At 39.4% G+C, this 25,375-nt stretch overlaps 1 protein-coding gene across 1 annotated transcript; it reads left to right on the top strand.

Annotated features, from left to right (window-relative positions):
- Positions 1-23: 23 nt before the first annotated feature.
- Positions 24-24,969, top strand: LOC131221301 (GDP-Man:Man(3)GlcNAc(2)-PP-Dol alpha-1,2-mannosyltransferase). Its single transcript, XM_058216513.1, has 7 exons — positions 24-430; positions 9,097-9,383; positions 10,639-10,825; positions 21,427-21,495; positions 21,974-22,167; positions 24,347-24,456; positions 24,555-24,969. The coding sequence occupies exons 1-7, from the start codon at positions 131-133 to the stop codon at positions 24,803-24,805; spliced, it is 1,398 nt and encodes a 465-aa protein (XP_058072496.1). The 5' UTR covers positions 24-130; the 3' UTR covers positions 24,806-24,969.
- Positions 24,970-25,375: the final 406 nt, after the last annotated feature.

Below are 25,375 nucleotides of genomic sequence, written 5' to 3'. Positions count from 1 at the left end.
ATATTATCGACTTTTCGCTGATAACTTAAAACACGTGTTGCCGGTACACAGAACACGACTCTTCAGCAGATCTCTCTCGCGCTCTCTCTCAAGAAATCAAAAGGAAGAAAAGCGAAATCTCTGCAGACATATGACGATTTGGGTTTTATTAGCTCAGCTGATTTTCTCATTCTCTGCTCTGTTTCTCTCAATTTTATCACTTTCCATATTCAAAGCGAGAAGCAACAGAAAAAGAGCCGTTGCTTTCTTCCACCCCTACACCAACGATGGCGGCGGTGGGGAGCGGGTGCTATGGTGCGCCGTCAGCGCCATCCAGCAAGAGAATCCCGATCTCGACTGCGTTGTCTACACCGGCGATGACGCCTCTCCGCAGAGCCTCGCCGCCCGGGCGCTCGATCGGTTCGGTGTAAAGCTCCTCTGCCCACCTCAGGTAGACTCTTCGGATCATGTAGTACATCGATTTTTATTTTTATTTTTTTTGGGGAAAATTCGATTTCTTTTTGGGGTTTCTGCGGTCCATTCTCAAATGGGTATTTGTTAGTTTATGTTCATTTTTGTATTTTTGGGCAGTTTTGAGTTCACGGGCTTTGTCTTGGTTGCCCTTTGTTAGTGATCATCGGTCCCTTGCTTTTTGTTTGTTTGATGTCTTTTTTAGAAATGGGTTTATGCTAATTTTAGGGGTCGTAAATGGTTTAAGTGGTACATGAGAGCTTGTAAATAAAATCATAGGTGCAAATCATTTACAGCCTGTCCTGTTTGGCAGTAAGCTGTAAATGATTGTCAGTGTTTGGATAGCTTGTAAATTGTATAGGTCCTGTAAATGGGGAGCCAATCCTTCCATTTATAGAGGTTAGGCTGTAAATGGAGAGCCTGTAAATAAAATCACAGCTTTTCGCTTGTAAATCAAATAGGGCCGAAAGATGTAAGGGGTCGTTTGGATGGTGGTAAATGGGGCAAGTAGTAAATGGTTAACTAGCAAATCATTTATTACTTGTGTTTGGATGCTCTAATTTATTAGTAAATCATTTACTACTTGTCAATTATTTACTAGCAAATCCCCCTTCTCGTTTACCAACAAAAAGATGAGTTTTCATTTACTAGTAAATGAGGAGATGGCAACGGCTCTACTTTTTTGAATGAAGATGTGATCCTTGAGATTTTTTCCTCTGTAGGAAAACCTGTTCATGGTCAGACACAAGCACACCTTAGAATAAGATTCCAAACTCCATACCTCTTCAATCTATGGGCTTACCTAAAGTCTAGAAGTGGATGTTGTTTGGAATCTTATTCTAAGGTGTGCTTGTGTCTGACCATGAACAGGTTTTCCTACAAAAAAATCTCACGGATCATATCTTTCCGTCCATGTTTAGGCATGAATAGATGTAAATTCCTATTTCTTTCTTTGTAGGAAAACCTGTTTATGGTCAGACATAAGCACACCTTAGAATAAGATTCTAACAACATTCACTTCTAGACTTTAGGTAAGCTCATAGATTGGAGAGGTATGGAGTTTTCATTTAATCATAATAGAGAAAGAAATAAATCAATTAATTCCAGATGAAATCAATAAGAATCATTCAAATTAGGGACTTCATAAAAAACTTGATGTTTTATTTAAACCAACTTGATTTAAATTGATTTTATACTCGCAAGTATACGAATCAGGTGTAGACACGCTACGTATTACGAGATCGTTCCCACGAGAACTGGTTGTCACAATTCAAATTTTATGATTCTTCTTAACTAATCCAACAAATAGTTTAGCTAGTTATTAAGTAAAATAACAAAAATCAATGAAAAATAATTGAAAACAAGAAGGAAAATTCACTCAAGGAGAACACTAAGACTTTTGAATCCACCCCTAATTATCCTAACTCTTGTTTTACTTGTTGATTCACCATAATTCAGATTGATATACATTCAATAAATAAAGCACAATCTGTGTCTTTATTTAGGCACATAGGATGTATAATTCCCTTGAAGCATAAGTGATTTTTCCCTTAACATTAATTGTCCCTAATGCATGCACATCAATTGTCATGTATATATAGACATTAAGAATCAACCAAACCACTTACATCCACATCCAACATCTAATATCTTGATTATGAATCACAGAAGATGAAATTGGGAAAAAATCTCAAAGATCACATCTTTCCATCCATGTTTAGGCATGAATAGATGTAAATTCCTATTTATTTCTCTATAGGAAAACCTGTTTATGATCAGACATAAGCACACCCAGAATAAAATTCCAAACAACATCCACATCTAGACTTAGGGTAAGCTCATAGATTGGAGAGGTATGGAGTTTTCATTTAATCATAGTAGAGAAAGAAATAAATCAATCAATTCTGAATGAAATCAACAAACAACAAGAATCATTCAAATTAGGGGCTTCATCTCAGCCCTAGCTAAGAAATTAAAAATTCATGGGAAGTAACATAGATTCAAATGGAAAGAAGAAAAACATAATTGATAAGAAGCACATCCCTTACACAACCCTCTGATTTCTTTCAATCTAAGATGAATCTGTCAACACCAACACCGTCAAAAGAAATCTCTTTTGGAGCAATCTGTTATGGAGCAATCCCTCTTCTCTAGCAATCTCCCCTTTTCTTTTTTCCTTTCTCTCTCTTTTCACTCACGTCCACAACTGGCCCCCCCTCTCTCTTTCTTCTTTTTCTTTTATAGCAAGAGAGGGCGGTGGAGAGCTTTCGGTGGAGAACTGACCTTGCTGGAGTCGGTGGGAAAAATTACGCAGCCAGCAAATACAAACCGCGTGTGCAGAAACTATTTACGTAGCCATAAAAACAGCACCGACACTCCCTGTGGACCATAAATGAACCGTACACGTCAAATTTCAACCCTCGGATCCTTGTGGAAGTGTTCCAACTGACAAATCAGCCCATAAACCATTGATTATGGGCTCACCTGCAAGCTGGATATGTTTCAAATGTTGGCTCAACTCCTTAAAACTATCTGAGAAAAGGGATGGATGGATTGGATTTCTCATACCTATCATAGTGGACCCCACTTAAGCATGAGTGTACATAGTGCACAATTGCACTAGCCGTGCACGGCAACAGAGAGTCGGTCAAACCGACTCTTGACCGATGCTTTCAAAAGAAGGAAATCTCCTTCTTCGTGCTTTTACGTAGCCCGTCCGCTGGGAGGGTGCGTGGCCCACCATCGTTGATCATGTGGACAATCTGAACCGTCCATTCGAACTGGGAGGGGAAACCGACCATACACACAGTAGTCTTTCAGACCCATGCGCATGTATGGAAAACGTGCCACTACATCTAACAGACGATAGGTTTAAAATTCAATAGGCCACGCTTAATTCGATCCAAAACCAGCCATCTTTGAACGTTTTTTTTATTGTATGGACGGAGTGGATTTCCCATTAGAATTCAATCGTGGGCCCAAAGACACCACTGACTCAATTAGCAATTGCGTCCTCTGTTTCTGTCTGTGAAACAGAGGCTGCAGATGATCTCAGTGGGCCATCATCATGGACCAAACGATCAATCCGAGTTGTACATCATGTATAGGGGCGCGATCTGGTCAAACCCATGTTGATAGTGTGTACTCATGCACGCACGTGCTGGTTTCAACAGTCACAAACAGACAGCCCTGCACCGATTTTAGCGTGATTACTACCTTTGGCCGCATCAATAACATTCCAAAACCGCTCAAGCCCGGTCGAAATTTTGAGGAGAAGATGATAGACGGCGTAGATTTCACAAACGTCATAGAAGATGGGCCCCACCGGCAGCCAGCGCAAGAGCTTTCGCGTTCTTGCTTCGCACGTAGCTGCGAAAGTTCCACCGACTCCAGTTTCCATTTTTCCTCTGAATGGATGAAAGAGGAAGTTGCCGTTGAGAGTTTTGGGACGACTGAAACAACAATAAAGTCATGGGAAATCATCTCCTCTGGAGGGGGGATTGCTCGAGAAGAGGGATTGCTCCAAAAGAGATTTCTTTTGACGGTGTTGGGGTTGACAGATTCATCTCAGATTGAAAGAAATCAAAGGGTTGTGTAAGGGATGTGCTTCTTATCAATTATATTTTTCTTTCCATTTGAATCTATGTTACTTCCCATGAATTTTTAAATTCTTAGCTAGGGCTAAGATGAAGCCCCTAATTTGAATGATTCTTGTTGTTTGTTGATTTCATCTGGAATTAATTGATTTATTTCTTTCTCTATTATGATTAAATGAAAACTCCATACCTCTCCAATCTATGAGCTTACCTAAAGTCTAGAAATGGATGTTGTTTGGAATCTTATTCTAAGGTGTGCTTGTGTCTGATTATGAACAGGTTTTCCTACAGAGAAAGAAATAAGAATTTACATCAATTCATGCCTAACATGGATGGAAAGATGTGATCCTTGAGATTTTTTTCTAATTTCATCTTCTGCGATTCATAATCAAGATATTAGATGGTGGATGTGGATTTAAGTGGTTTGGTTGATTCTTAATGTCTATATATACATGACAATTGATGTGCATGCATTAGGGACAATTGATGTTAAGGGAAAAATCACTTGTGCTTCAAGGGAATTATACATCCTGTATGTGTAAACAAGGACACAGATTGTGTTTTATTTATTGAATGTATATCAATTTGAATTATGGTGAATCAACAAGTAAAACAAGAGTTAGGATAATTAGGGGTGGATTCAAAAGTCCTAGTGTTCTTCTTGAGTGAATTTTCCTTTTTGTTCTCAGTTATTTTTCATTGATTTTTGTTAAGTTTACTTAATAACTAGCTAAACTATTTGTTGGATTAGTTAAGAAGAATCATAAAATTCGAATTGTGACAACCAGTCCTCGTGGGAACGATCTCGTAATATGTATCATGTCTACACCTGATTCGTATACTTGTGAGCTTAAAATCAATTTAAATCAGGTTGGTTTAAATAAAACATCAAGTTTTTGGCGTCGTTGCATATGCTAAATGCAATCGAGAGTACTTGCAAAAGTGGTCCGTTTGGGAAGAAAGAAACGGGAGATGCTTTACTGATTCTTCCAATTCTACTCAGGTGGTTGCGTCTAGGGCCAAGCGTAGTCTAATTGAGTGGGCCTCCATTGATGACAAGCTCAGAGATTGTGATCTGCTGTTCTTGGGGACTTGGTTTTTTTCTGGGTTTCCTTTTTCTTTGTCTTTCTCTGACTTTGGGTTTTGTTGTTTTTGGGGTTTTTTCTCCAATCCTTTTTGTTTTTGTTTCTTTAGTTTCTTTTCTGCAAATCCCCCTTCTCGTTTACCAACAAAAAGATGAGTTTTCATTTACTAGTAAATGAGGAGATGGCAACGGCTCTACTTTTTTGAATGAAAGCCTGTAAAGCAGATTTCATGTACCATTTACAGGTTGTCCAAACACTAGCAAATCATTTACAACTTAAAGCCAAACAGACAGGCTGTAAATCCTTTACAACCTTTAAGTGATTTATTAATAAATCATTTACAACGTAAACCATTTACTACCATCCAAACGACCCCCAAATGATTTACAGCCTGTGATTTACAGGCATTTTCCAGCATCCAAACACAGACTGTAAACTATTTACAGGCATCCAAAAGACCCATTATTTAAATCGATACAATTGCACTGGCCGTGTTTTGATGGAGGTTTATAGAATGATTGGTCGAACTGGGCGAGCATAAAGGTGAGGCCTACCTTGGGATGATCCAGACTGTTCATTTGATGTGCCGTGGTGTAGATTGACATGGTCCAAAATCTCCCCTGGAGAATGATATTAGCCCTCCAATATTTGGTCTACAAATAATGGGTAATGATAAGCATAGCTGACATCGTTGGTCGTAAAGCCAACCCCAAATGTTGGGACATGTCTTTCATGATGATGATTGCCAATAGTCCCCTGCGGTGGTTGGTCTACTACTAATGGTTAATGATTAGTATAGCTAACATCGTTGGTCGTAAAGCCAACCCCAAATGCTAGGACATGTCTTTGATGATGATGATGATGATGATTGCCAATAGTCCATACGGGGGGGGGGGGGGGAGGGTTGGGTGTAGAATTTCCAATTAAATGGTTAGAACGTTTGGTCTACAACTAATGGTTAATGATTAGTATAGCCAACATCATTGGTCGTAAAGCCAACCCCAAATGCTTGGACATGTCTTTGATGATGATTGCCAATAGTCCATATGGGGGGGTTGGGTGTAGAATTCCTAATAAGATGGTTACAATTGCAGTCATCGAGTATTTGTTTCCTTGCAACATTGCCCATCCAAAATGTGGCCCACCTGATGAATTGTTTGGATCAATGAAAGGAGGGCACTACCATATGGAACACCATCAAATAAAAGTCAGGTATTTTAGGACATTGTTCTATATCTCCTCACTTTGGCATTATGTTTATTTTTGGGGTTTGGTTTATAGAGATGGGTTTTTGTTTGTGTTGCATGCACACGGATATACGTGTTGGAATCCAGTATTGGTAGAGTATCGGTGCATAGTTTGTAGGGCCCAGCAGGCATGGGATTTGGCTCAGGACTCGGTCACTAGGTTGGTGTGACCCAAGACTCAAAAGGAATAGAAAGGGACACAACATCCATCAAGGCAATGGATAAAAGTACCCTATATAATGATAATGGTTTGATCTATGAACTCTTTCGCAAGAGAATCGGCAATATGATTAGCTTGAATAGCCTGCCCAGCTAAAACTAACTGGCAAAGACTGACAACAGATCCTAATATCGTGTAAAATAAAGGCCAAATACTAAAGATGGGCAATCTTCCCCGAGGCCCATGCAAATAGCCAAAGATGAATCTTCCTCAACAATGAGTGGCCCGTTGAGAGTATTGATGAAGAGCTCGATCTCAATTTTGATTTCTGAAAGCTAAACTCTATTAGACTTACTAATCCCATATATTATGCACATGCCGGGTATAGATCACTTGTGCCTTCGAAGGTTATCTGTGATGAGAATTCTGTTGGCAATGGTGGTCTGCATAAATGCCACCACCCAAGGTGGGGCACAAGACTCTCATACTTTTGCCTGAGGTAACCTAGGAAGATAAAACCATGTACAATGCCTTCAGAAAATTCTGAGAGGAAAATGAGGCTTTGGGGACCAGATCTAATCATCCAAGTGAGCTCATCTTCGAAGAAATATGAAAGCAATAAGGTTGACTTATGTAAAAGATTCTGAAGCTCAACCACCGGTTCTGTTTCAAAGTCCCACAGGTTTAGATGGAACTAAATTGGCCACGCATCCTTTTCATCAACAACCTCATATGAGTTGAAGATCTCCCCTCCAGCTGTGGTATCATCTTTGGCAAAATCAAAACAGCCTTGGGATGTTGGGAAATTGGCCTAGTGAATTCTCAGGAGTCTCAGTGCCCATCTTCCTTTGTAATTGTTAGGAGTCAATTGGTGAGTCTTGTTGGCCTCCCACCACATTGGATGGTTGTTGGACTCTGCCACCTCCTGCTTGGTGGAAATTGAATATCGATTGCAATGCCAGTGGTAAATGCAGATTGTTTGCAAGTGGCAAAGTTCTCAAGGATGAGCATGTTCCATAAAGTTCACCGTTTTGGAACCTATGGGAGTGGCTTCCACGAATTGAGCAGAGCATCTAGTGATAAAAGTTGGTGTGGAAATCTTTGTTAACTTGGTAGCAGCTCTCTAATGGTGGAAGGGTATCTGAATAATGTTATCGCCTGGGAATCAGGGAGTAGCCCTCCTTGGAAGCTTGGGTTCATTCTTAATGGGCTAAGTTTGATGTCCCAGTCATGGAAATTGTAATTTCTCAGATTAATTGCAACTCCGAATTGTGTGGCAGATCCGTTGGCAATGGCAGGAGTCCATGGCTTTCCTTTATGTATAGGGGATTCTTATCCATTTCCTTAATGGACTCTTTCACCTCCTTTGGGCCCTTTTGATAAAATTCTTTTTGCTGATAAAAAAGAAGTGTCTGTTGAGAAGATTCTTTGCTTCCAGTTGTCTTTAAATGGTTGGATTCCACTGAAAGGAAAAATTCAGATTAATCGCGAGTCCAATTGTATGGCAGATTCCTCTGTAAAGAAAGGAGATCATAGATTTTCTTTATCTAGACAGGATTCTTATTCATCACCTTAGTGGACTCTTTCGCCCCCTTGGGGCCCTTTTGATAAAAGTCTTTTTGCAGATTAAAAAAGAAGTTTCTAGTGAGAAGATTCTTTGTTTTCAGTTGTGTCTAAACGGTTGCATTCCACTGAAAGAGAAACCTCAGCATGCTGCAAGTATAGGATTCTTCAGAGTTCAGACACAATACTTCTCATGCTTAGAAGAACATAATAGAGTTTTTCCTTAATTTGTTTGATTTTGTTACAGTTATATTGGATCAAAGAATTATGGTTGATGCTATTAATTTTTGCAAAAGGTGGGCCTCTCATGTACAGCTTTATCAGGCCAAGAAAATATTCCATCAAACATTTTATATTTCCTTAGTGGTTGATTGACCCTCCAAACCATTAAAAAAAAAAACCCTTTTAGCAATCAGAAGCCCACTTTGGTTTGTCTACCATCATGAGGGTGACCATATGATCAATTTGGATCTCCAAAAGGCGAACCATACACGCACGGTTCATTGAACGAAATAAAAGCTCGAGGAATGTTTTATATTTCCTCCGTACTTTATTGTATTGTATCCTCTAAGTTTGAGTTTGTTCAACTACTCTGCTTCAGAAAACAAATCTTCACATATTTCTTCTCTTGTTGGGAGTCTCAGAGGGAAATGGAACAGAATGTGCATGCACTCATGTGCACTTTGTGGAAGTGGAGTTGCATGGCACATTCTACAATGTGCTGATGGCAGGATGCACTAAACGCTCCTGTCTGAAAAATGCACCAAAAATGAGAACGGGATGGTAACAGGTCCAACCCTTCTCGTACGATTCTCATTCCCGGTGGTGGATGCATTCTGCTGTCCACATTTAGCAGATGTTCCAGTCATACCCTCGAGTTGATAAAGAGACTGCTAGCATGTATTTTTACCTCACCCAAATTGCGTTGCACTTGTACTATTTCTTTTGTTTTTTTACCATCTCATTATGCTTTTCTACCATGTACCAATGGTTAGGTGGTGCGCCTGTATAAAAGGAAGTGGATTGAGGAAGCCACTTATCCACGTTTCACAATGGTTGGACAAAGCTTTGGCTCAGTTTATCTCTCATGGGAGGCTCTATGCAAATTCACTCCCTTATATTATTTTGACAGCAGTGGCTATGCTTTTACATATCCAATGGCACGGATGTTTGGGTGCAAAGTTTTTTGCTATACACACTATCCGACCATCAGCTTAGATATGCTCTCCCGTGTTCGCCAACGCAGTTCGATGTATAACAACGACGTGCTAATTGCAGGCAGGCATGCTTCCCAATCTTGATTGGACATTTTCTTGTATGTGTTTTCAAAGAAAAGAAAAGAAAAGAAAAGAAATAAAGTAAAAGAAAAAGAAATCTTTTAGGGGCTGTTTTTGTGACAATGAATCCATTGATTTGGGCTAAAAAAAATTCCTCCATAGAATTTGTTATTTACCAAATATACAAAAGCAAGAACTTGATAAATTCCGACATGCCACTATATATGTCACTATGGCACCTTTGACCCCACGGCAAGGTATTTCGTGTCGGTAACGGTGGTTGTAACGGTCACCACCATTACCGATATGGGCATCTACCGTAACGGCTGATACGGGGGCGTAACAACCATTACGACCCTTAAAACGGTTGGGAAAAAATTTGCCCAAAAAATTCTAAAAAAATATCAAAAAATGCAGAATAATATAAATATTTCAAATTTGTATTCATTTTTTTTTTTTTTTTTTTTTAAACATGTTTATGGTAATGGAACGGTCCACTCTTTGGCGAGGGTGTTGTAGAGGGTTGTGTAGTGAATTTATAAACATGGTTACATGTCTCTAATGTTTACACATCACAATCAAGTATTAGAACTAGAACTAAGAAAAAAAAAACGCATAAATACTACTTTTTTCAATTTTTTTTAAAATTACCCTAGGAGCTTCTGTTCGCTCAAATCACTTCAATCTACGGTTTTAATGCTAAAAATTATAGTAAGAGTGGTCGAAATCTGCCGTAGAATGATTTAAGAGAGTTTTTGGAATGTGAAAAAAATAAGGAGAAATTTTGATTTAAATACAAAAAAAAGTGACCGCTTTTTTACCGTTACAGGGGTAACGGTCGTTATGCCCCGTAACGGCCTTTACGGCCTCCATGACGGCCGATAAGGTCCCAAAAAACCAACTACCATGTTTCAACTTTGTATCGTGTAATGGTCATGACCGTTACCTATATGTATCGGCCTTTACGCCTGTATTGTAATGAAATGGAACACCTTGCCCCATGGTCAATGTGACGTGTGAGACCTGGACCATTCATTGGGTGGGCCACTTTCACCAATCATGTTTCATGCAAGAATGTGGGTAACTGTTTTCTTCAGTTAAGGAAGTCAGCTTTATGCTGGTGAATTTGTAGTTGGTTTTAGACCTTTTTGTATGTTATCTGCCACAAGATCACTTTTCTTAGCATTGGTATTGATGAATGCGTCTCGAGTGAATTCAGGCACATCCATTCTTACTGATGCAGTCCGTTTTTTGTGGCAGCATTTGGCTGTCCCGATTCAAGATCATCTATTACATGTTCTTTGGTTGGATGTATGGGAAGGTAGGCTCCTGTGCGCACCTTGCAATGGTGAACTCTTCATGGACAAGGTCTCATATTGAGAAGTTATGGAAAATCCCCGAACGTACTAAGAGAGTTTATCCTCCTTGTGATACCTCCGCCCTTCAGGTATATTGTTCCTTTGTTCCTCTGTTGAAAAATGGCATAATTAGGATCCTTTTTTTTTTCTTTCCTTTCTTCTTCTTCTTCTTTTATTTATTTCATGTCCAACTAATGTGTTAACTTCTCATTCCAAGTAATGGGTAATAGTATACATGTTCAAGTACTGTCAGGTTTGACTGGCACTAGTTGTTGAGTTGGTTACTTCTGCCATCAAGGGGAGGTAGCGGGTTCGAGTTCTGCTCTTGCTGGTTTTTATCTGCTGTAACCAACTTGTATCATGCCAAAAAAAAAAGAGAAAAGAACCATGATGTTTGCTAATCCCACATGCGTGTAGACTATACCCAAACCTCCATGAAGGCCTCCAGATGGCACGTGTGGAACATCTGAGCTGTCCATCAGGTGGGCTAATCATGTAGATAGGTGGCTCAACTGTGCAGATATCATTTCAAAAAATCAGGCTGCTGCACTCCAGTGGGCTACAGTGTAGGTAACAAATGGATGGCAGCACCAATTTTATTTCAGCCATTGTTTCACACACTGTCGGTTAAAAAAATCAGGTCACCGCACTCCAAATGTGTCCCGGTGTAGGAAACAAATTGATGGCAACACAGTTTATCTTAGCTGTTGTTTCATACACTGTGGCCTTCTTTATATGTTAGAATGATTTTCAGCTAGGGCATCTACAAAATGGGTCCAGCTGATGGATGGATTGGATGTCCTATGGATCATGTTGGGCCACCATGTAGATGTCACTTCCCACAATGTATCAGGTGGGCCCACTGTGTAGATGTCATTTACAAAAAATTGGGTGTCAACACTCAGGTGGGTCACTGTGTATGAAGCAAATGGATGGCTAAACCGAGTTTTAGCTGCTTATTTGTTTTGTATCCTCTGGTTTGCCTGATGGGTTTACTAGCTCAATTTTTAGCCAGGGCATCTGCATGATTGGTACAACCCGGTTATCAAGTCAATGAAATTTTGACACCTGAATCATAAGGACATGAACAAGATTATACCCACAAGAATATTTGACTAGAGAGGGAGAAATAACTTTATTGATATCAAACTTCTTCTCCTACAATGCTTAGGGCGTGTTTGTATTTTTGGGTACGGTGAATTCACAGCGAAATGGGTCATGATGACCCATTCGCGTGTTTGACGGATGCTGTAAAATGGCGCCCGGATGGAAAATGTGAAATCCCAATTGCAGAGGAGATTTCCAGGGGAAATATATGGGGATCTCTGGGTAGAGCTCGAAGACTAGACAAGACTGATGTAGCTTTCGGTAGTCCACAAGAGTATTTGTTGGAGTGCACCACCTTCTATATAGCATTATCAAAAAAATGAATCATATCCTTAGATCATTTGGACCACACCATAAATAGCTGCGGTGATGATGATTTTCACCGTTAAAAAGTTTGTAGGGCCCACCATAACGTTCAATCCCCCATTGGTTTTTGCAGTGTGGTCCACTTGATAGATAGATCTGTCTAATTTTTCGTCTCAAGCCTAAGATTCGCTCAGCAAATGAATGGACGATTTGGATATAACACATACCTCGTGATCAGACCCACATAAGTTGCTGACGTCAATGAATGGACGTTACACCACCAGAGTTCCGTCAATCTGTTAATTTCCACCCATGCATTTTCTGCCATTTCCAAACGCGGGAATAGCAGCTTCTCTGCTTTTTGCAAAATATTCAAACGAGTGACATTGGCTATGATAACTCCTGACACTTCACTGCATTTCCCTGAGCAAGTAATAAATGCTAAGGGAAAATGCATTTACCAACGAATTCAAAAAACAAACAGGCCCTTAAGAAAACTCACACTAAAAAAATGTGGAATGCATGCCTCTTAAACCAACCCCCTTTTATAGACCCTAAAGACAATTCCTGCGAATATTTAATGAAAATCCTCCAACTATCATATTGATTTCAAATCAATCTAATCTTCCTAAGATGGCAACAACCCTAATAACAGTAAAAGCCACTATAGGAAATGATCTTCAAAATCTTCAATCACATTCTTAAATCAACAACCATATCTTCCACAAATAATAAATTGCAGTTCATGATATTTAGACCTTAAATCTACCAATAAACAATCCAAAATTAGCACATGTTGGGGCCTACGGTGGGCCCGAGGGCTACGTCATTCCTCCTGGGTTGGAAAGAACTCGACTTTGGCAGTTGGGCGCTTCATACAAGTAGTAGAAATCTGGATCCAATATTTTCAATTCGTCGCTTGTGATCCATATGCATTTAGAATAGGACTCGTTCTTCCATTTCACCAAGTACTATTGCCTTCGCCAAGTGCCAATGCTCTTCATCTGCAACCCTCCTTCAAATTTTTTCTTTCCTTTTCTTTTAGTTTCTTGAGGAGTTGTTTGTCCATATCGGCAATAACTTCGTCTTATACATCAAGCACCTCGCCATGATACTCAAACAATTCTGCTACATTGAAAGTTGGTGAGATATTCAAGTTATCTATAAACTCGATCTCAGGATGTCGCCACCAAACTTTCTCTTAACTCAGCATGGTCCAATCTTTTAGGCTTGAGCTTGTTGTAAGTTCCCATCAGAAACCTTTTCTTTATGGAGATAAAACCATAGCCTAAGTCACCTTCTTTATATTTCATCTCACTACAATGTTTGTTTGCAACTTCTTTGTATTTGGCTCTACTCTCTTTAATATCCCTCTCTCTTCCTTCTTTTGAACTTCTTTATGGCGGAACATTCAATTGGTAGGAGTTTGGTTGGACTCATTCGGTAATGCGCAATATTTGGCATGCTCGAACCTGACGCCAAGTCAATCTGTTGTTGAATGTTCCTTGTAAGCAGAAGAACAAAAAACAATTTTATTTTATTTTATTTCCTGGCACCAAATCGTGATATTCATGAAGGAGATTTTGCATGGAAGGCGGAACATTTGATTGTTTTGCTTCTTCTTTAGCAGCCAAGATATAAATGATGCCAATCTTCTTACTTTTCTCTTTGAAGTTTTTTACGCTGAGCATTGAGGATTTATGACCCTCATCTTTTTCAGTTTTGGGTGTTGAACGATGTTTCATTGGGTGTAATGTGATACTATCCTTGGCAAAGGACTAGGAGTTAACCTAAGTCGTATGCACCATATCTTGGTCCCACAACCATGGTCTCCCTAATAAAATATGGCATGCATCCATGGGAATCATGTTACACTACACCCTCATCCTTGTACTTCCAATAGAGAAGGAAACTAGGCACTTGGAGTTGGGAGTAAAAACACTTCTTCCCCTTTGTTGAACTAACGAATCTGGTATTGGTGTGGATATCTTCCCACTAAAAGTGCAAGTGGTATGTCTTGCTCCTATCACTATACACATCTTCTACATCTTCCCCAACATGCTTCCCATCCTTATATGCATTTTCTTCATATTGGTCATCTCCGGCTTTCAGTTGCATGTGTTTGGGAGTCTTGAAGATATGCTCATTCCTCAGCCAAATTTACTTTTATTGTGGACCGGTATTTAGGAAAGTGAAAATAATGATGTTCCAGTTGCCCATACTTATTAGCTTTAATGTTGGATGTTGGCCCATCGTTTGTTGATTTATGGGAGGTCTTGTGGTTACCTTATGCAAAAAGTTAGTATGTGACCCCATTGTTGATGGCAGTTCTCGTGGGCTACCAAATCGTCTTCTAAGTCCCCAATTTATCTCCTTGACTTTTAATGCAAGTGTGTCTGCATCAGACATCTTAAATACATCTTTGAAAGCCAATTCATTTATGATGTCCATGTTAAGACTATTAAGATATCTTGAAATCTTATGGCCTTCATACTCATAAAACCCTGCCTATGATGACATTGTATGGAACTCCTCGGTATATTCATTTACATAATTGTTCCCTTGATGTAGACATCTTAGATAGATGTTAAAGTAGGAATACGTAAATAAAAAATAAAAATGATCGTGGGTAGGAACTAACATTTTTAACTAATTTGTCAACTTTTCCCAAGCATTTACTTTCTCCTTTGACAGATTCATTCGGCTTGCACCATAGTAATGCGTGACCGAAAAACCTCATAGCGACTAACCTAATTTTTCGACTATTCATGATTTCTTTGTACTCAAACACCTTTTTCCACCTTGCTCAGGGCTTGTTTGGTTTTCCAATTGCAGCAATAAATGGCTGTAAATGGGTAATGATTATTTACTCTTGTGATTGTGTGGTGACATCACTTACATCTATTTGCAATGATGATTTTGCTACTTTGTTTGTTTCACCTAGAAATCATTGTAAAGGTGGTAGTTTTATAATGTGAAAATGTAATGATTACAATTTACTTCAACTACTTTTAGAAGCGTATTTGACTCTTGATTTACGAGTTATAATTCTAATTTAAACGAACACCTAGAAATGATAATGACGACTCATTTTGCATTTTATGGGAAATGGGAAAACCAAACAAGCCCTAAGCCAATTGACGAAGTCGTCAACATGCAAACGACCTTAGAATTTTGAAATTTCTACCTTAATTTCGGGTTCTCTGTTAAGTTCTAATAATCGAAGGATCCGATCATTGGTGTCTTCACAAGCTAGAGTCACCCGTTGTTGGTCAGGAGCTTGGTGGGGACCCTCTCATGTGTCCACATACTCCAACTTCGCTTTCTGGATTCTCTCTCTGTCAGAGCTTTCCCGCTTAGATTATCTATCGTATGCGTGAGTTGATCTACTCGTTCTGTGAGTATGTTGATCTATTGGGTTACTAGCGCAAACTTTTCTTGTGTCACTCCCTTCGAAGATATTAGGAGATGATGTAGAGGTGAAAGTCCCCCAATGATCACCCTTACCAATACCAAAATGGTGCAACCTGGTTATTGAGTGATGTAGGACATGTGATCTAACCATTTGAAAGCAGGAGATTATTAATGGGTTAACCAAACTAAGTCAACTATAATAACATGCCATTCTACCATGATTAAAAGAGTACCAAATCGATAATAAAAATCAGGATGGCATATGCGATCCTGGCAAGTATGCCATGGCATACTTTTATATGCGATAAACATGCGATCGCATATGCGAGTATGCGATCGCATATTTCCCAATAGCCAAGAGCGGAAGATTTTTATGAAGATTTTTATTTTTTCAAATTGGAGAGCTTTTGCCTATAATTAGGCACTCATATCCCCTCCATTTTCACTATTCTTTACTCCACAGCTCTAAATCTCTTACACTTTCTCTCTTACACCTCTTTCTTTCTTACTCCAATCTCTCTACAATTATTTCAATTATGTTTATTTTTTGTATTTTATAAATTGTGCTTACTTTTTGTAAATTAAGTTGTAAGTTATAACTTGTAAGTTGTTTCAAGTTATCCATTTATCATTAAAATTTCTTTGTTCGAAGTTTATAATAATTAGTTATCTTTTAATGTAGCTTGTTGATTGTTTTGTTAAAATTTATATAATATAATATAAGTAATTAAATATATCACTTAATGAAACACTCAAACTATAATGAAATAAGTAAAATAACCCAATCCAATCATGTGTACTAATTAGATGAATTTTTAGTTTTTTTTTTTTTTTTTTGAAAAAAAATATGCCATAGCATATGTGATTGTGCAATCGCATATGCGAACAGCATATGCTGATCGCATGTGCGATTTGACAACATTGAATATAAATAGGCATATTTGAAAAGGAAGAAGAAGAAGAAGAAGAAGATAATAAAAATCAGATTTACATTAATTCACAAGCCCACACAAGCATGAAATCTAAGGTCCAATGAGAGATTGGAACTCTCACGTTAGCGTAGGTATGGTTCTACTTCAATTGGCAGATTTGCACAATTCTAGGGTTAGGGTTTCAAGGGGTTTTGAGAATTTTGGGGAAAATAGGAAATTTAGGATTTAGGGTTTTGTAGGGAATTGGCGAATTAGGGTTTTTTAGGGAATTGGGGATTATGGTTGTAGGCTAAGGTTTATAGGGTAGGAAGATGGAATGAAGAAATGGAATAAAACGGAGGGGAATGAACTAACTGTACGGTTGTATGGCCCTATTCGTATGTGTGGGGCTAGTGGCGACGGGTTGGGTTTGGTGGAGTGATGGATAGAAAAAGATAGATTTAGGTAACGGGTTTAAGTTTAGAAGGAAAGTGGTAGGGAAGAAGGATTTGAGAAGAGATGAGAAAAAAAAAAAAAAAACCCTTTTTAGAAGAGAATAATATAAGATATGAAAAGTATAACTAGGCTTTACACCTTTGGATTCACATCAAATAATCTCGTTTCATAGAAGAATCTCAAATCACATGAGAAGAAGAGCTTTTTCAAGCAAAAGAATTGTTTTTCATTCCATCATTATGGGACTCTCAACATGTGTTTTGACAAAAATACCCCTCACTTTAAAAAAAAAAAAATTACCTCATACCCCTCACTTAAAAAAAGCATACCTCACATGTCTCATGATGCAATAAACTGAAAATAACTCATCCTAAATTATAAATAACCATAAAAAACAAAATCAACTAATCCTAATACCAATGACCAAAGTGATTGAGGATCACAATGATCTAACTGCCCGATCGAAGGATCCACATGATCCAACAGGCCGATTGTCATCTCCTCGCGATCCAATAGTCAAAACTCCTCAAAGAAACATCCCACATGCATCTTTCTTATGTAAGACGCACGATCATGCATGTGGGGTCTTCAAGTCCTCAGTACGGCCCACCTAGGCCCATGCACAAGTCATCAAGCCAAAGTGAAGGCTGGGCTGATCTCCTCCTCTTTTGGTATACTCTAAATAGTCGGATATCCTCATCATTGAGTTAATGAGATATCCACACCCGAATTGCAAAGAAATGGACAAGAGGTACAACCATAGGAATGTTTGAATAGAATTGCAAAGAAAGGGACAAGATTTACAACCACAGGAATGTTTCAATAGATGGACCGAGAGAAATAACTTTATTGATATCAAACTTCTTCTCTTACAATACTTGGAAAACTTATAGATCATAGTGTTTCAAATAGCATTCATAGTGTATGCTACTTAGTGTACTAAATAGCGCAAACCCCTGTAGCATACGCCATAGGGGTTGTAGCATATGCTATAATGTATTATTTATTTATTTACGTTTTCTTTGTATCTAATGTTGAGAAATGTGACATTTGTATAAGTATTATACTTTTAACCTCTGGGATTTTTATTTCTTTTCATACTTGTGACTTGTGATTTCAATTAAACATTATTAATTAAAGTAGTTTGCTTAGAAAGCTGTTAATGTGGCAATTATTTGATTTGGTTTATATATGTGGATTGGCTTTTGATAAATGATAATCAATAACTCGTTTGAACATGCTCATATTTGAAAAAATGAATTATTTTTTAGGGATTTTTATATTTTCAATTTTATAATTGTTTATCATATTTTTCCTATTTTTAAATTAAAAAATAGAAGTATCGTCTAGCTTACGCTACACGCTACAGAGGGCTATGCGCTACCCAACACGCTACCACTATTTAAAACACTAATAGATTCTAAAGATAATCCCTATGAATTTTTAATGAAAATCAATCAACCATTAGATTGATTTCAAATCTCAAATCAATCTAATCTGCCCTAGATGACAACAAGCCTAATAATGGCAAAAGCAAGTCTAGCAAATCATCTTTAAAATCTTCAATCACATTTTTAAATCAGCCCTCACATCTTCCATAAATAGTATATTGCAGTTCTTGATATTTAGGCCATAAATCTATCAACAAACAGTCTAAAATTAGCACACGCTGGGCCCTTCGGTGGACCGTGGGCCTACAATGGTGGGTCCACTTGATAGATGGGTTGGATGTTCCATGTGTACCATGTGGGCACATTTGGATTGGAGAGGTCTATGGCATGCGAGCTATTTGCATGCGTAAGATTAGCCAACCTCTTCAAGGGAACATGCAACATCCAAGCTGCTCGTCAGCAGCCCCATTGGTATGCATTTATACCATTGTTCGATTCCTTCCTCTGAAAAGATCTTTTACAGTTTGCCTAAGTTCTTGAGGCCTCTCACCTAGTTTTTCTTCTTTCTTTGTGTTTTCTTTTTTAAGATCTTTTCTCGTCCTTGTATTGTTTCTATAGAGGATGATTTCTCATCATCTTTCTATTTAATTTTTTGTTTTTAGTAAATTTTGAACTATCATTCGAGTTTCAACACACACACCCCTTCATGGGACAAAACGTTGGGTAGTCAAGGAGCACAAGTAGAATGAGTGTATCCGAAATGAGGGATATTGAGATAGATGACTGGTAAGACAAGGAAGGATAGAAAAATGAACACGTTTGAAGGAACTTTGAGTAGTCTCAATAGGCAATAAGATGAGAGAAGGCATACTTAGATGGTTTGGCCTTGTGCACATTGTTCGAAATATCGATATCGCGTTATGTATCGTTCCCTTGGGATATGGATACGTATCGGTTATCGTGGGATATATCGGTTGTATCGTGTAACGTATTACTATTGTTGGAAATATGGGGAAACATTGGGAAATTGGTTGAATTTTTCAATGAAACTTCAGTGATTGTTAAAAAAGACATCAATATGCACTTATAAATCAAAACATTACAAAAAAAAAAGTGCGCATAATAGGTTTTCTTGTATGGGGTCCTAATATATGCATTGTCTAATTGAATCAATGCAAGTATATTCAAAGTCCATCAATATAATTTATAAATGTAAGAAGACTTGTGGAAACACAAGCATACATTCCAAAACAAAAGAAGAATCAATAGATCAGGTTACATATTTGATTTTATGTTTGGACACAGATTGCAACTGATTTGCGAAAAATTGATATATATATATATATATTTCAATTTTTTCACAATTCGGCCCATCTCCTCCAAATTTCGAAATCAAAGCTCTCAATCCATGATTTTTCATGCAAAACATGAAAATTCATTGATTTGTAACAATTTGACATTGATTTAACATGATTTATAGAAAAAAATGATCAAAAATTGAAAATGCTCACCCAATCGAACATGTGGGATATATCCTTGTGCATTTGTATCGCATAGATGGGATACAAGATATATCGTGGGTTATAATGGCTGATATTGTCGATACTTAAAACACTTCTTGTGCCACAGAGACCCAGAGCTTCACTGCGTAGGAGCGTGTGGTGTTTGTAAGAAAAGATTTGATAACCTATGGTTTAATTGAGGATATGGTCCTTGAGAAGTGGCATGGCGGAACATGATTCATGTAATTGACCCCAATTAGTTGGGATAAAGCTTTGATTTGATGTATGTTTTTATGCATATATATGCAAGTATGTAATTATGTACTTATTCGATTCAATTCCCTACTCATGGCTCGGTGGTAGACTCAAAAGAACTTCAACTAGTGTTTTCGGTAGCACTCATAGCGTAGTGTGGCTAAAACACTATGTAGCATATGCAGGTAGCGTGAGCTATGGGGCACGTAGTGTAAGCTACATAGCACGTAGCGTAGCGTGTAGCGCAGGTAGCGTGCCACCTGAAATCTCCATTTTTCAAAAGTTTTTCGTATATGCTAGTTCAACACCTATTTTAAAATGGTGTTGACTCATCTCCATCACAGGTGGCACTACATTAGATCAATCCGGACCATCCAAATTGTGATCCATATCGTGGATAGAGCACTCGGATAAATCCAGACCATTCAAATTGTGGTCCATATTGTGAATTTGTGATGTTTCAATAAATAATAAAGTGGTCACACTTCGAGATGTCCGAAGGCAAAGAGACATAGATTTTGCATGGAAATATGTGGTTGACACGCCAGATTTGCAATCAAGAACTCATAGGAATTATGCATTTTGTAAATTTTATCATTTTTTTCTCTTATTTTAATTAAAAATATTAAAGTATCGTATATTTTACACTACAGCTATCGAGGGCCAACTGCTACGCTACACGCTATTTAAAACAACACAAAGGTCATGGGTTTGAGTATCCTCTGTGGTTTGTGTAAAAAAAAAGTACTTATTCGATAGTGTTGACCTCTACAGGGCCCATTGTGATGTGCGCATGGCATCATTCCATCGACATGCAGGTGGGCTACCCCTTTGGGAATTGTGTAGGATTACTCCTAGAAGCACTAAATTCACTTGGTGTGGTCCACCTCAGTATTGGAATGGCCTGATTTTTTGTGCCAGTTCCCTGGCGGGGCGCCTCTGATGAATGGATTGGACAGGGCATACACGACAATTTGGGACCCACAAGCAGTGTGCAAGGTTTTATTGGATGGGATCCCTCCCTGACTGTTCTCCGTGGTATGGCCGACTTGAGTTTTCGGTTGGGTTAATTTTTGTCCCTGTGGCCTAACATCGAAGGGAACACCTTATAGACTTGGTGGATCTGATGCAAGCATCATAGTAGGTCCCATAGTGGTCGACATTAGTGCAGAGTTGTGGTAATGTCGAAATTGTGATCATTTTCCACATGCCCGCATGTGTGCATCCACATAAAATGAACAAGATGAACAGGGATCTTTTATAGCATTCTGTATTTGTCTTTCATGGTGCCCATTCTCAGCTTTTATTGAAATTGTTACTTGTTTCTAACAAGTTATGGTCCGATTAGGCGCTTCCATTGGAAAGACCAACCAAAATCCCTACGATCATATCCGTCGCTCAATTTCGTCCTGAAAAGGTAGGTGTTTAGCCATGATCCGCATGGATGTTATAGCTTGAGAAATGCTTACCTGCAAGGACCAATCCACAAATGCCAAGCAGAGGAACTCCACATGCCAACTCACCACACCTTTGAGAGATCCAGGGTGTTTACCAGACTGGCCCATGGTGATTATGCCCTTGCCCCAAAATCAAGATAGTCTGCTGATCAGGTGGCCCCATGGGCATGTTGAGTGTGGATGGCTCATTATCTTTTTGAACCATCCATTTTTATGTACACATGTGGCTTGCCTGAAGAATAGACCTGCCTGAACTTTTACTATGGCACTTCCGCTGCGGGCTGCCTGGTGAACAATCCGATCTCAAACACGTGTGATGTTGGCATGTGTGCAGTTCTCGTGTTTCTCATTCATTGATGGGTACTTGCAAGTATCTTTCTCCTTGTTGGAGCCTTTTGTAAACTATACTAATTTTTTCGAACTCCATTTCTATGTCAGGCTCATGCTCTTCAACTTGAGGCATTCTCCCTTGCTGTTCAGAGACTAGATCAGGACTCGCCAAGACCAAAGCTCCAATTCGTGGGCAGTTGCCGGAATAAGCAGGATGAAGAGAGATTGCAAAAACTGAAAGATAAATCTGTCGAATTGAATATGGAAAAGGACGTTGAGTTCTATAAGAATGTGCTTTACAGGTCCATTTCTGATTGCCATCTTTCTGTTTTATTTTCTAGCTATGTGCAGTTATGGACAGATACCATATTTATGCAATCCATCAATTAGCTTTTATTCAGTTATATTCCGTGCATGTGTGTATATGCTTCCATAACTTGATATATTCTGGTAGATTGTGTATATGTAAGGAAATTATCCAGTGCAAATGTTTGTGCACAATATGATGCAAATGGTTGTTGTGGGCCCCACCATGATGTGCTGATGATATCCACTCTGATCATCATGCATGCTTTCCCTCGTTTCGCTATGGGCCCAGAAATCAGGCCAACCCATTACTGAGGTGGACCACATGAGTAGGAACAGTGGGGAGGGGACGGGCACCTTTGATTCTCACTGGGCCCCACCAAAGTCTGAGAATGGCATGATTTTTTAGGTATGCCATAATCTGGGGCAGTTCTTTCATCTCAATGGATTGCATGGCATATACACAACATGGTGGGCCCTCTATAAGAATCGAGGGTGGGCATCCACTCTCGACTGTTTCTGCTGGTGTGGGCCAGTTGAGTTATAGATTGGCTTGACTTTTGTGGTGCATGCCCAAAACAAGGGAGGGCATGTCTGATGGTTGGTGTGGATTTAATCAACACGTGACAATGGGACCCACAACAAGCCATTTGCAGCAATGTAATGAAAACGTTTGCACTTATAATTTCCTCATGTTCTTTTGGGTGCTTGCATGTAATATGTATTATAAATGTGTACATGCTCTAAAAACTCAAGCCTTTAGAGGATGGTGTATCAATGTATATCAAGGGACTTTAACACTCCCCGCACGTGCGGGGTGGAACTCTACACGGGAATATTCTAGGCAAGGGTGGAGGGACACTCACAACTCACATCATAAACGGGCCTCGTGGGAGAATATATTAGGGAGGCATATTTGCTGCTCCAAGGATTCGACCTTCTGCTCTGATACCATGTGAAACAACCACTTGCTCTTAAAGCTCGAGCCTTTAGAGAATGGGGTATCAATGTATATAAAGGAACTTTAACATGTATTTGTTGGCATATATGTGTATTTTTCTGTGTATGTCTGCACATGTATTATGTATATGGTACATGATCTGTACAAACCGTTTCTTGTTCATTTAAAGATGATAGCACCAGAGAAACTGATATTGTTTGAAAGGGCCTTTGGTTGCACCATGAAATCAGTATTTGTGGGGCATTTAGGCGGATCATGTCCTTGCATTTGGGATGGCACTGAAAATGGAAACTGCATTCAGCCACATACTGCTGTTGGGATCCGGATACTGATTTGACCTTGACGTATCTGATACATTTGAGTGGGGAAACTTCCAAACAATCCCCTTCAATTCCTAGCTATATTATAAAATGCTCGGCTTGAGAGGTTAGTACAAGTGAGCCCATGGAACAGTGATCCAGGCAGGTGATGTCATGGGCCTCAACGTCGATGGTTGATGCACCAAAAATTTCTTGGAGTGGGAGATCCTAGCCATCAAAGCTTTGCCCTTTCTCAGTAATAGTTGGACCATTGCTGTGTTTTCATTCCTAACCATCAATTCACTGGACACATTGAATTGTTAGGCTTTCCTCATCTGGGAGGCTTTTGGTTCATGAGCACCCAAAGTGGGTCCAATGGTATCAATGGTTTTGATTCCTTAGGCTTGGGGCTCCATGCGCACAAACCTAAATCTGAATCAATGGTAGATATTCTCTGGCTAAGCATTGTATTAGGGGTGGCAATGACCAGGCTCTGGTCCCTTGAGCCCTGGCCCTGCCCCTGCCTATACTGGCCCAGGCTAGGGGTGTCCCTGATGAGCTAGCCGGATATTTTTCTGTGCCAAGTGATCTGCATGGTGGGTCCTACCATTTGAATGGTACAGATTGGAAAGAGATTGTAAATAGATCATCAATTTGAGTCTTCCATCCAATTAGCCTGCCTGAGAATGCCAGTGGTTAAAGGGCCACATTGAAAAGTCCTTCCCAAGTAGATAGCCAGGTGGGGCCCGGGAACTAGGCTTGAGTTTCAAACTCGGGTCCCGTCCTCAGGCCAACTGTAGGGCCAGGTTCATCCTCCTTCCCACCCCTATTGTCTAATACTTCACTCAAACCATCTTCTCTCCTTTTTTATGTAATGCATTCATATCACTAAGGCTTACACTCAATTTAAAGCAGGGACTTGATACAGCTACTGGGAGGTGCTGTTGCCGGAATCCATTCCATGATGGACGAACATTTCGGCATAAGTGTCGTCGAGTACATGGCAGCTGGTGCGATTCCAATTGGTGGGTATTTGACACTTTCATGTTTTATCCAGATCCCAGCAAGAATTCACAAGTATCTAGTTCTAACGCATTTTTTCCCCTTTCTTTCTATTGTCCAGCTCATAATTCGGCGGGCCCAAAAATGGATATCGTTCAAGAAGAAGACGGACTGCCGACGGGATTCCTTGCTTGCAATGTGGAAGAGTATGCGGATGCTATTCTTAGAATTTTGAGGATGCCGGAGACGGATAGGCTTAAGATGGCTGCAGCTGCAAGAAAACGGGCATGCAGCTTCTCAGAGCAAAGATTTTATGAAGATTTTAAGGCAGCGATCCACCCGATTCTGTCTGCAGGTTGTGTTTCTAACTGAAAAACAGCAGAAAGTATTAGGGAGTTTTGAGAATAGATGTGATTTAGGTGAAAATAATATTTGTGGTAGGTCGTTGTGGACCGTCCATCATGGTCCACCTTGGGATGACTTTTCATGGCAATCCCACATCTTTCATATATAGATCTCACCCTCTTTAAGGTTAATCTGTTTTGAGAATATGTGTGGTGATTTGCCGAGGAGAGGTCTGTTGCAGTATGTAAATGCAGCACATGTGTGAGATCCCAGCTGTTCATCAGGTGGCCGTGTGAATATACACTGACCTAGAAATCAAGGTATGGTCATTATGTGGGAAGAGTGATTTGGAGAAAAAAGATGGGCAGCGTTACATTTGGGCTCCATCTAATGAGTGGATCTTGATTTCTTGGACAAAGGCAAGTTTGCAGTGCCACCATCTGATGGGCAACCTGGATCACATGTAGGAGTGGAAACAGGCCTGGCTTTCGATCTGGGTTGGACCTATAGGTGTACACAAGTTGAGCTTGGCACCGCTCGACTTGGCTCGGCCACTAGCTGACCCCAGATCGAACCTGGCTCGACTTGGTCCTTGAG

Source organism: Magnolia sinica, chromosome 1, assembly GCF_029962835.1.
Source record: "Magnolia sinica isolate HGM2019 chromosome 1, MsV1, whole genome shotgun sequence".
Taxonomy (NCBI): domain Eukaryota; kingdom Viridiplantae; phylum Streptophyta; class Magnoliopsida; order Magnoliales; family Magnoliaceae; genus Magnolia; species Magnolia sinica.
Note: the sequence above shows the minus strand (reverse complement) of the source record. Positions and strands in the feature narration are given on the sequence as shown.